The sequence below is a fragment of the Octopus sinensis genome, linkage group LG13 (genome assembly GCF_006345805.1).
Source record: "Octopus sinensis linkage group LG13, ASM634580v1, whole genome shotgun sequence".
NCBI classification, from domain to species: domain Eukaryota; kingdom Metazoa; phylum Mollusca; class Cephalopoda; order Octopoda; family Octopodidae; genus Octopus; species Octopus sinensis.
This window is the reverse complement of record NC_043009.1, coordinates 62,486,418-62,499,386: the sequence shown is the minus strand read 5'-3', so window position 1 is coordinate 62,499,386 and position 12,969 is coordinate 62,486,418. Positions and strand designations below refer to the sequence as shown.

Sequence of the window (12,969 nt, the reverse complement as noted above, 5' to 3'; positions counted from 1 at the left end):
TCGGCGGTACCACCACCAGCACCAGAACCACCACCACCACCACTAAAACCACCAGCACAAGCACCACCAGCACCAGCACCACCACCACCGAACCACCACCAGAACAATAAGAGCCACCACTACCACCAGAACCACTACCAGCACCAGCACCAGCACCAGCACCAGCAACACCACCAGCACCACCATCATCATCATCGCAATCAACCTCCATCGCCATCACCGTCACCCACGACCATTACCAGTGCGACGACGACGACAACCATCACGACCACCGCCATGACCACTCCACCACCATGGTCGTCGTTGACGTTGTGTTGTCGTCATAATAATGATAATCATCATCATTGTCATCATCAAAATACATGATTACAAAAGATGGAAAAATAAATACCTTCGAGAAGCCTCTTGTAAGCTAAATGCAAATATATTATCATCTCATGAATATAAAATGTAAAAGGTGAAAAAATTTACTATCAACTTAGATTAGCAAAAACAATTAGAAGGAAAAAACCTCTTCCCCAAACTCCCTCTAGGTTTAAAATTTAGAAACAAACAACATGGCAGTGGCTGTGTGGTAAGTAGTTCGCTTACCAGCCACATGGTTCCGGGTTCAGTCCCACTGCGTGACACCTTGAGAAAGTGTCTTCTACTATAGTATTGGGTCGACCAAAGCCTTGTGAGTGGATTTGGTAGACGGAATCTGAAAGAAGCCCGTCGTATATATGTATATATATATATATGTTAATAAAATAGATATGCTATATATAAACATATATGTACGTACCTACCTCTACATGTACATATACACCATATAGTGTACAGGACACCAAAAAGACGCGAACACATAGAGAGACGAAACACATAGACACAACCAAGGAACAAGACAAGCAAAAAAAAGGGGAGATAGAGGAATAAGCACAACGAAAATCCCTTCTTCAGTCGCTAAGATTTCATCTACTAAACGTTTCGAAGGATAAAAGCGAGACGATACTTCGAAGAAAAATTCCTTCCCGCGAAAAGCAATCATTAAAATTCTGAGATCTTTTCGCAGAGGGGTAAAAAAAAAAAAAAAAAAAAGCAAGACGGTAACGACAGTACAAACATATAAACAGTAAAAATATATATATAAACAGTGGAAATAAATATATAACAGTGAGAGACAAGACAAGGAGAACAAGATAAGAAGGCGTTAACGCCAGACGAAAAAGTATGTAAACGCTGGATTATCGTGGAAGACAGAGAGGGAAAATTGTCAACCAGAAGCCTTGCAAGGCGGGCGAGAAAGGACAGGATAGCAGTTACGACGGAAGTATCGTCGCAGATGGATGACGGGAATGGGATATATATATATATATATATATATATGTATGTGTGTTTATATGCTTTTACCCCCAATATCGCTTGACAACCGATGCTGGTGTGTTTACGCCCCCCCGTAACTTAGCGGTTCGGCAAAAGAGACCGATAGAATAAGTGCCAGGCTTACAAAGAATAAGTCCTGGGGTCGATTTGCTCGGCTAAAGGCGGTGCTCCAGCATGGCCGCAGTCAAATGACTGAAACAAGTAAAAGGGAAAAGAGTACAAGAAATAACTTTCATATAATTTACTGATCAAAATTTTCCACCAACACTGACAACGCAGACTAGTGTGGATCTGTTCTTTAAAATCGGCTGGTGAAAGCAACAGACATGTTTCGATCTCACTAGGTCTCTTCGGCTAAGCATATTCTCAGCTGGCACAACTAAGAGAGTGCTCCATGGATATAGAAAATAGATGGGATGTAGAGATATTGATAATAACTGAAGGAAAATGCCTCAATGGAGTTTACTTCATATTAAATACAAAGTAGAGTGTCGGATTTAGGAAGGTAGTTTCGGAATTTGTTTAATGCTCCCGATACCAACCCGCCTGAGACCGCCTCTTGTTCTGTGTTCCTCTTTTAAAGCCATCTAAATTGAAACTTTTCACTAAAATTTCAGTTTATGTTCCAAATATTACCATAAAGCTTAAAAAAATTTATTAAATTCTTCAAATTTAATTAGAAGAAAGCCAGTGTATTTTAAATGGGTTTAAAATCTGATCCCCACCACAACCCCCATAACAAAACAAAAATCCAGAAAAACGGTAAGCAAGGGCAATAACTCAGTTGGGAATTTCCGGACTATACAAACAAGGAATGGGCATCCTTTTTCGAGAAGCGGGCCGCATGAGATATGAATCGTCATCAGAGGGGCCGCACTACTAAAAAAATTCAAGGTAATTTTTGGTAAGCCGTACCATTCTGAAAGGTTGCCTACGACTGTTTAAACAGCGTAAATGTATTTGTGTGTGTGTGTGTTGTATTTGTTCTTAATCCCGCTTGATAACCGTTATTGGTTTGTTTACAAGCCCGTAACTTGGCGTTTCGGCAAAAGAAACTGATAGAATAAGAGCCAGGCTTTAAAAAAAGTGCAAAGGTCGATTTGTTCCACTAAACCCTTGAAGGCCATTGCTCCAGCATGGCCGCAGTCCAATAACTGGAAACAAGTAAAAGATAAAAAGATGCCTGTGTACACACATACACACGCACGCAAGCGATAAGTAGAAACGAGAAAGCCTCACCATGTCTACAGAATCAAGTAAATACATCATCAAAATGTCTCCAACACCAAGGCTAAAAAAATCGTCAGCGCCAATACTCATGTTTATAAACAAGAAGTGTAACGCGTGATAAGGACTTACCCAGACAGTAAATATCACTCGACTGTCTAACACTTGTGTTCCAACCACAAGCACGACAGAGAGATAACACTCGGCTATCGCTGTCAATCTGATTTATTGTACAGGTCAAGCTGAGCGGATATAACGCACATCAGGCGTATTTCTTATTGGTATCTCAGCTGCAGAAACTATAGAAAATATATATCTTTTGGTATTAATTACTGATTCCATCGCTAATAATTAATTTTTAATAAGCCTGTTTTTTGGCTATTTGCGACACCACCGTCTGAAAGAAGCTGGTATTCTATATATCGTAGCTGCGAGAGTTGACATTAGTGAAATGAGTCTCCAACGGACAAGTCGTCTGCCATAATAAGCTCCACTTCATTAAAATCTATCTCAGCCTAGTTAGGATCAAAACAGTCAAGATAAATTCAAAATAAGCCGAGATCAAAACAGTCTAGTTAGGATCAAGAGTCAAAATAAGCCTAGTTAAGATGAAACTGGTGGAGGTGCGTGGCTTAGTGGTTAGGGTGTCAGCATTATGATCGTAAGATTGTGGTTTCGATTCCTGGCGACGCGTTGTGTTCTTGAGCAAAACACTTCATTTCACGTTGCTCCAGTCCACTCAGCTGGCAAAAATGAGTAACGCTGCAATGGACTGGCATCCGGTCCAGTTGGGGAGCACATACGCCATAGGAACGGGGAAACAGGGCCCATGAGCCTGGCTAGGTTTTAAAAGGGCGCAAGTGGTGGCGCAATGGCCCAGTGGTTATGGCAGCGGACTCGCGGTCGGAGGATCGTGGTTTCGATTCCCAGACCGGGCGTTGTGTGTGTTTATTGAGCGAAAACACCTAGAAGATCCGCGAGGCTCCGGCAGGGGTTGGTGGCGACCCCTGTTATACTCTTTCGCCACAACTTTCTCTCACTCTCTCTTCCTGTTTCTTGAGTAACTCTGCGATGGACTGGCATCCCGTCCAGCTGGGAGGAACACATACGCCACAGAAACCGGGAAACCGGGCCCATGAGCCTGGCTAGGCTTGAAAAGGTCGACAAAGAAAAGAGACGAAACTGAGCCTAGTTAAGATCAGATCTGTCCAGCGAAGATCAAATCAGCAGTTCACGTGCAATAGCGTTCGTTACTTCAGTTCATTGTGTGTTCAAAGAACCAGGAATTTAAAGAAACATCTCCGTTTGTTTCTTTCTCGTGATTCCTGCCTTAGGGTTTATTTACTTACAGTCTGCTGTCAGTAACGATGTTTTATCATTTTCTTGTCCTTTAGTTACCGTGTGTCATGTTGGATGAGATAAAAATATCTTGTCCGATAAATACTATTGGCATGTAGCAAATTGAATTTATCGAACTCGTCGACGAACGAACATATTAGATGAGAATATAAATACATTATACGTGTATGTGAATGTGTGTGTGTGTATATATAAGTAGATACATCCGTAAGCACACGCCCTCGAGCGCACACACGTGTGCGGCTGCATACATCTATGAACATTCATATATGTATAGTCGAGTATATGTTTAATAGTCTACTCACATATACAGATATACGTTTACGCCTATAAGCAAACTAACACATACGCACATACACATGCAAACACTCTCACACACATAATTGAGTATATACATACATACATATATCTTTTATGTTTTACTCGTTTCAGTCGTTAGACTGCGGCCATGCTGGGGCACCATCTTGAAGAATTTTAATCGAGTGAGTCAAACCCAGTACTTATGTTTTGTAAAACCTGTCTCTTTTGCTGAATCGCTAAGTTAGGGGGACATAAACACATGAACACCGGTTCTCAAGTGGTGGTGGGGGACAAGCACAAACACACACACACACACATATATATACGATAGGCTTCTTTCAGTTTCCATCTACCAAATCCACTCACAAGGCTTTGATCGACCCAGAGCTATAATAAAAGAAGTTTGCCGAAGTGGAATTGAGCCCAGAACCACACGGTTAGAAAGCAAACTTCTTACCACACAGCCACACATAAAGATTAATTGAAAATATGAGTTTCTAGAGATTATTTTTGTCAGTAATTTTGACATAAATCATTATAAACAATCGAAAATATATCAACTATTGACAATCGTAAAATATTTTCTAGTTTCCTAATAAAACGATTAATTTAAAATATAAAACTCTTCTTTTCACACCGTATATTTTTATTCACACACATACACGGAGGTATACACGCGTGCGCGTACGCATATACATACGCGCATACGACTTATACAGTAGAAGTTTCCATCAAACTCCAGATGCCCGAAGTGGCGTCTCTCACCGACGAGGCGAAATCACGCCGAAACACAGTGTGTGTAAATAGTCCAATGACGTCAATTGGAGCGTGATGTATCTTTGCACACGAAGTCTACAGGGAGAAATTTGCTCTCAAGCAAATCCCTCAGCAAATACCAGTCACATTCTGGTGTACAGAAACGTGTTAAAATTTAAGTTTCATATAATGTTGATCATCGTTGCTTCGTATGTTTATAATGAACACACAAAAGGCGGCGAGCTGGCAGAATCGTTAGCACGCCGGGCGAAATGCTTAGCGGTATTTCGTCTGCCGTTACGTTCTGAGTTCAAATTCCACCGAGGTCGACTTTGCCTCTCATCCTTTCGGGATCGATTAAATAAGTACCAGTTACGCACTGGGGTCGATATAACTGACTTAATTCGTTTGTCCTCTCTGTGTTTAGCCCCTTGTGGGTAGTAAAGAAATAGGTATTTCGTCGGCCGTTACGTTCTGAGTTCAAATTCCGCCGAGGTCGACTTTGCTTTCATCCTTTCGAGATCGATTAAATAAGTACCAGTTACGCACTGGGGTCGATGTAATCGACTTAACCCGTTTGTCTGTCCTTGTTTGTCCCCGCTGTGTTTAGTCCCTTGTGGGTAATAAAGAAATAGGTATAATGAACACACACACACACACACACACACACACACGCACGCACTATCGCCATGTTGATATGTATCCTATTGTGTTTGTTTATTATTTTTTTTTGTTAAAATTTAGAACAAAGAAATTAGTCATAACTTAACGTCGTATGACCTGAAGTAACAAGCATGTTCCTGAATTTCCCATTAAGTAAATTACTTTATATTAATAAAACGACTGGAGTGGAGACTCTAACCATATAAACATATTGCGTTACTAAATAAAAAGGGCAATGAAAGGTAGTAAAATAGACCGTGCTTGCAAATGTAGGTTAGCCCTAAGCTTCTCAGTTAAAGCATATTAAATATCACAACTGAACAAAGCAGATGACAGAACAAGCCGGATACCTTGTCTCTGTCAACTACGAGTCTAGAAGTAAATTTGTTACGCTAGATTAGTTTAGAGGACTTGATTAAAGGATTTTCAATTAAAAATTTAGTCGAAAACTTTTTGAAATATAATGTGATAAGTAAGACATCAATAAATGTCCTGTTGTATCTTTTAATCTCTGTATGTGGAAAAAGCTAAGTATTTTCAACGGAATACCAAAAGATTTTAGTTTGTGCAGTGACTTTTAACATGGGTACACTATCAGAAATATGTGAGGAAGGCGACAGTCGATTATATCGAACTCAAATCATGATTACAATGATATTTATTGATTAGAAATTTTTTCCCTAAGAGAAAATTGATCCCAATATCGATTTCTATAGAAATAATCGTTTTCGATGAATTTTAATATTCGTATTTTCTTTGAAAGATTTAAAAATAATGAGTGCAAAAGTATCGAAAGTTTGCACATACACATATATGCATATATATATATATATATATATATATATATAATAATATATATATATATAGTTAATTCAAACATGAACAAAGAGAAAACGCAACAACGCGAGGACGTGGAACAAGATAGTGTTTTGGACGCTCAGGAAGGGAAAGAAAGGAGGATTTAACGTTTCAAACGGAGCTCTTCGTCAGAAACATAGAAAAAGGAAAGGTCCAAGGAAGGGAAGACGGAGAAAGAAAATTGCCAACAATACACACGCGATCTAGATATATATATATATATAATATATATATATATATATATATATATATATATATATATATATATTATATACATTACATAACAATGCTGTATAATCCACGTAGTAATCCAAGAGGAGGTAGAATCCCAGAAATTTGGCGGTTATGCAGGTAACACGTGGTCTTCTTCGCTCCCTTTCTTTTATTACCTTTCCGATGAAAGACCATAGTCCGAAACGTTAAATACATCTCTGCTTTATTTTCTTTTCTCCAAGCATTAAACCTCTGTTTGCTCATTGGCTTACAAATGCACAAACAATGTGTGTGTGTGTATATATATATATATAATATATATATATAATATATATATATATATATATATATATATATATATATATATATATATATATATAAACATAGATAGATATATATAATCTTATTTAAATACATATAAACATACATTTGCTGAATGCAAACGACAATATACTGACCCTCACACAATACCCAGCGCTTCGGTAACAAATCTCTTGCAAAGTCTCAACCACGCCATATAACATCCTGGGGTTTGTGATTCCTAAGTAAAACACTCTGGGTTTGGAAATAATGATAGCATCAGTGTCATGTGTTGATGGTCGTGAGGGGAAGGACACGGAGAGAGAAGTAAGACCTTGATTTAATTAGATTGCCAACTAGGATATCTGTGCGTGTATGTTTACGTGACTGCGTGTTACGGTCCACCTCTGACGAATGTTGTAGTACGTGGCGGTGCTGACGGCGTATCTTGTTCTTAGTGGTGTTGAGTTGATGTTTGTGTGAGTGTTAGGTGTTAGGATTTCTATTGCTGCTGTTGTTGTTGTTGCTGCTGTTGTGTGTGTGTTAGAGTTTATGTTGTTGATGTGTGTGTGTGTTAAGTTACTGTTCGTGTTGGTGATGTGTCTGTCAGCGCTGTTAACGTTGATGTTATTGTTTATGGTCTCCCTTGGATAAAGTTCACGTTGAGAGACAGCTGTAAAGCAAACTAACTTACGTCTTGATGAACTACACGCACGCCCCCTATAAATATATATATATATATATATATCTCCCACACATACGCACAATACATACATCACAAACGTAAAACATTTTCACATGTAAATATACAAAATATTTTCACACACACAGGTCTTCTCTGCAAACATAGACACTTCCATCCACACACATACACAAACACATACACATCCTCACGATCCCCCTTCGCCACACACAAATATATCTATTTCTTTACTACCCACAAGGGGCTAAACACAGAGAGGACAAACAAGGACAGACAAACGGATTAAGTCGATTACATCGACCCCAGTGCGTAACTGGTACTTAATTTATCGACCCCGAAAGGGTGAAAGGCAAAGTCGACCTAGGCAGAATTTGAACTCAGAACGTAACGGCAGACGAAATACGGCTACGCATTTCGCCCAGCGTGCTAACGTTTCTGCCAGCTTGCCGCCCTCAGCTCATATTCCCACACATACACGCTACTTAATCTCACACATATACATACAGTTCCTCTCACACACTTACACACACACACTCTTGTCCGTCCCTATTCTCCGTACATTAGCGACCAACGCATCAGATCTTACATGTTCCAGTGTAACATTTAACAAACTACAAAAACACCAACAGCCATTTTCATTAATGATTTCAAAATCTTGGCTCAAGGCCAGCAATTTTAGGGGTGGGGTTAAGTTGTTTACATCGACCCCAGTGTTCAACTAGTGCTTATTTTATTGACCCCCTAAAGGATGAAGGGCAAAGTCGACCTCGGCGAAATTTGAACTCAGAACGTAAAGAAGGACAAAATGATGCTAAGCAATTTTTCCGGTGCGGTAACGACTCGGCCAACTCAACGCTTCATACAGCCATTTTTATTAATGCCTTTCAGGAAGGTTGAGCCTCACAGAATCCCTTCAAATGACTATCACCAGTCTCCCCATGTTGATTTCAAATTTTGGCACAAGGCCAGCAATTTCGGGGTGAGGAAGTTGAATCGATTACAACTGATACATGCTTAATCGACACCGAAGGATGAAAGGTAAACTAGACGTCCCTCCCACCGGGATTTGAACGCCCAACATACAGCCGGAAGAAATGTCATAAAGCATTTTTCCCGGCATGGTAACGACTCTGCCAGCTCGTCGCCTTATACCAGTTTACTTATATTCTTTTCTACTCTAGGCAGAAGGCCCGAAATTTTGGGGGAGGGGGCCAGTCGATTAGATCGACCCCAGTAAGCAACTGGTACTTAATTTATCGACCCCGAAAAGATGAAAGGCAAAGTCGACCTCGGCAGAATTTGAACTCAGAACGTAACGGCAGACGAAATACCGCTAAGTATTTCGCCCGGCGTGCTAACGTTTCTGCCAGCTCGCCGTACCAGTTTACTTATACTGGTGACCATTACTAACTAACCTGTGCTTTATATTATATTATAAACTCATTATAAGACTATTCTAAGCCTACCCGTTCTAGTGACCATTGCTAGTCTATTCCTTATAGTGACCATTACTAGCTTACGAACATCTAGTAACCATCGCTAGTCTTTATAGCGATCGTTACTTCACCTGCAACTTTTATTGACTATTACTAGCCTGCTCGTTTTAATGACTACTAGAAGAGATACCTGGTGTTGCTCGGGATTAAAATGGCATAGTTTTTTTTATTGTTTTATTTGTTTCAGTCATATGATTACGGCCACACTGGAGCACTGCCTTTAGTCGAACAAATCGACCCCAAGATTTATTCTTTGTAAACCTAGTACTTATTCTATTAGTATCTTTTTGCCGAACCACTGCGTTACGGGGACGTAAACTCAGCAACATTGGTTGTCAAGGGATGGTGGGAGTACAAACATAGACACATAAATATACACATATATACATATATACGACAATCTTCTTTCAGTTTCCGTGCACGAAATCGACTCACAAGGCCTTGGTCAGCCTGAGGCTATAGTATATATATATATATATATATATTATATATAATATATATATATATATATATATATAGTAATATATATATATATATATATATATATATATATATATATATATATATATATAGTATATATATATATTATACTCTCTTTACTCTTTTACTTGTTTCAGTCATTTGACTGCGGCCATGTGGAGCACCGCCTTTAGTCGAGCAAATCGACCCCAGGACTTATTCTTTTGTAAGCCCAGTACTTATTCTATCGGTCTCTTTTGCCGAACCGCTAAGTAACGGTTATATATAGTATATATATATATATATATATATATATATATATATATATAATATATATATATATATATATATACACATAGTTAAACGATTAAAAGTGAAACTATTTATAACTGTTACTTCTTCGAAGGTTTCACTTTTATTCTTCGCGTTTTGAGACGTAAACCAGAACTAGTGCCAACGTTGCATTGTTTTAATAAAAAAAAGGTACATGTTGATACTCACAGATAAAAGGGAAACTATTAAAAGTGAAACAATGGAAAAGTGAAACAATATAAAAGTGAAACTATTTATAACTGTTACTCAGTCGAATGTTTCACTTTTATTCTACGAGTTTTGAGACGTAATACGGAAACGAGTACCAATGTTGCATTATTCTAATAAAAAAAAAATTACATGTTGACATTCACGGAGTCTCATAGTATTACCATGTAAAATTTGATTTAATTTGGTTGAGCGTTTGAGTTTGAGAATGCATTGGCCTATTTCTTCATAACTGCCCTTGTGAATTCCTAAGAGTGATTGGTTTAAGTGAAGAAGAGTTTGAGAAAGATGTACTCACCTCAAAAAGGAACGGATGTGGTTTAGAGAAAACCTCAGATATTGGTATGACAGCTCCCATTACTGTCAAAAACATTCCATAGATGCCACTCAGGTTTGCCATAATACTATCACTGTAAATATAACAAACATATTCAAGTGTTATGTCAGGTTTATCTAACACACAATAGATTTGTTGTTGTTATGTCGCGTTTAAGTAACACATTGCGAACTAGTTGGTTGGGTTTAAGTAACAAATAGGATGCTAGTTATGTCGTCAGGTTTACTTAACACATAGATTTGTTGTTGTGTCAGGTTGGTCAATGTACTCCAGATTAATTTTTATGTCAAGTGTGGCTAATATTATAGACAAGTTGTCATATCGTCAGGTTTAGGTAACATATTAAAGATTGCATGTATGCATGTATATATATATATATATATATATATATATATATATATATATATATATATATATATATATATATATTATATATATATATGATATATATGATATATATATATACGTGTATATATATATGTATATAAAAAATATAATGTGTATATATAATATTATATATATATAATATATACGTATATATTATATATATGTATATAATATATATATGTGTGTATATATATGTATATATATATAATATATATGTATATATATAATACACACACACACATATATAATATATGTGTGTGTATATTGTGAGATATATGGATATATATATAAAGTACACTTAGGACAAGCAGATGCATGTAATACTACTACAAAAAGACTACACACATGAGATATAGATATACGATACACGACATGTATGTATATGAATCGTACTTACAAAAGCAGTTCTCTGGCGGTCGGTGGTGGTCGGCTGGATCTTCGTCTGAATGATGGGGATGATGGTTCGCTATCGAACTTCGCCAAATGTCGTGTGCTATCATCTTCACATTCATGGCCGATCCCTACTGACGAAAAATAAAAAAAACATTTGCTTAGTACCAATACATTATCGTATAAATGTCGACACCGACGTTCCTTTTCCCACAACTCTATTTATTTGTTTACAATGGCGAACAGATTTTGTTCTCGTGCGAACAGCAGAAACCTCAGCAAATTCTCAAATGGAGGAAGTCACAGGTGTTACTCTTCCCCTCTTTCACATGCTGTATGTGTGTGTGTGTGTGTGTGTGTGTGTATGTGAGTGTGTGTGTGTGGTGAAAGAAAATAGGGATTAATTAAATCCAGGCGAATACCTCTGTAAGCACTCTGTGGAAATAGGACCTGGCTAACTAAATTGCCCAGTTAGTATATGTTGTTACTGTTTTCCCGAGACAGGTACAATTTGTAAATCCGTGGTAGAACGCCAGTTATATTCGGTGTATTAATTGCAGATTAGATTAGGAAAAACGTAAAGAATTGAAGATGCAGCTTCAACGATTTATTTAGCTTACAAGTGTTTCGAATAGTCTGGCACAATGCAAGCGTTGCTTTGATCGATTTAATTGCGAGAAATACAGAGCAGGTAACAGCCAAGGTATTCTTTTATACATTTAAATACACACACACGTACACACACACACACGTACACACACACACACACACACACACACACACACACACACACACACACACCAAGCAAATAGGTGCAAAACAAAGAGAATAAAATAATACTCGAACCCCAGAGGTAGAGTAAAATAGTATTTTATTGAAGCTGGAAAGACTTCACAACTTGGTGACTGTCTGATGAGTAACAGCTTGTGAATCGTTTCAACTTAAAAAAAATACTATATATATATATATAGATACAGGAGTCGGAAGTGTCGTAACTGTCCGAGTTTGCTCCTATTTTGAGTTCAAGATGAGTCAAAGGACCTCTTCATTGTTGGTGGTTTCACTTTTGGCATGATTTCTCAGCTGGACTCTCTTCCAGCCAACTACTTTACCAAATGGTTGGCGTTAGTACTGGGTGCATTTTATTGGGGCACCAGCATTAGAGAAGTTGAAATGTCCCCAGCAAGACCAAAAAGTCCTCTCTACCCTATGTTGCCTCCGTTCGTTCATCAACCACATCACAGAGTGTGTTGGTTGACCTTCTTTCATGCAAGGCTAAATTCCCATTCACTCACCGTTTTTTTTTCAAAACAAACTTGGCCAAGAAAGAGAAGAGAAGAGAGAGTAAGAACAGACATGGAACCTGAGGGTGAAGGAAGAGAAAGTATGAGTACGATGCGAAAAATAGAGTGATAGGAGTGAGAGATAGTTAGAGGGAGTAATGGAGGAGAGATAGTGATAGGAAACTATTGGTTGTTGGAAAGGAACTCGAATAGATTGTATCGAACCCTAAGTACTTTATTTTTTTCGATCTAGAAAGGATAAAAAGGCAAAATTGACCTCGGGGGTATTCGAATTCTGAGCATAAAGAACTAGAAGAAATACTGCAAAGCATTTTC

General features: G+C 38.1%; 1 protein-coding gene across 4 annotated transcripts in view; it reads right to left on the bottom strand.

The window, feature by feature from the left end:
* Positions 1 to 12,969, bottom strand: part of LOC115218580 (proton channel OtopLc) — an 84,081-nt gene that overhangs the window by 17,534 nt on the left and 53,578 nt on the right. For 2 of the 4 annotated variants that reach the window (XM_036508448.1, XM_036508450.1), the window contains exons 3-5: positions 11,358 to 11,484; positions 10,535 to 10,646; positions 392 to 412 (exon numbers count right to left, since the gene is read on the bottom strand). In XM_036508448.1, coding sequence (XP_036364341.1) covers positions 392 to 412; positions 10,535 to 10,646; positions 11,358 to 11,484 — 260 coding nt within the window. The remainder of the gene's footprint in view (positions 1 to 391; positions 413 to 10,534; positions 10,647 to 11,357; positions 11,485 to 12,969) is intronic. The other 2 variants (XM_036508449.1, XM_029788472.2) reach the window with 2 other exon arrangements.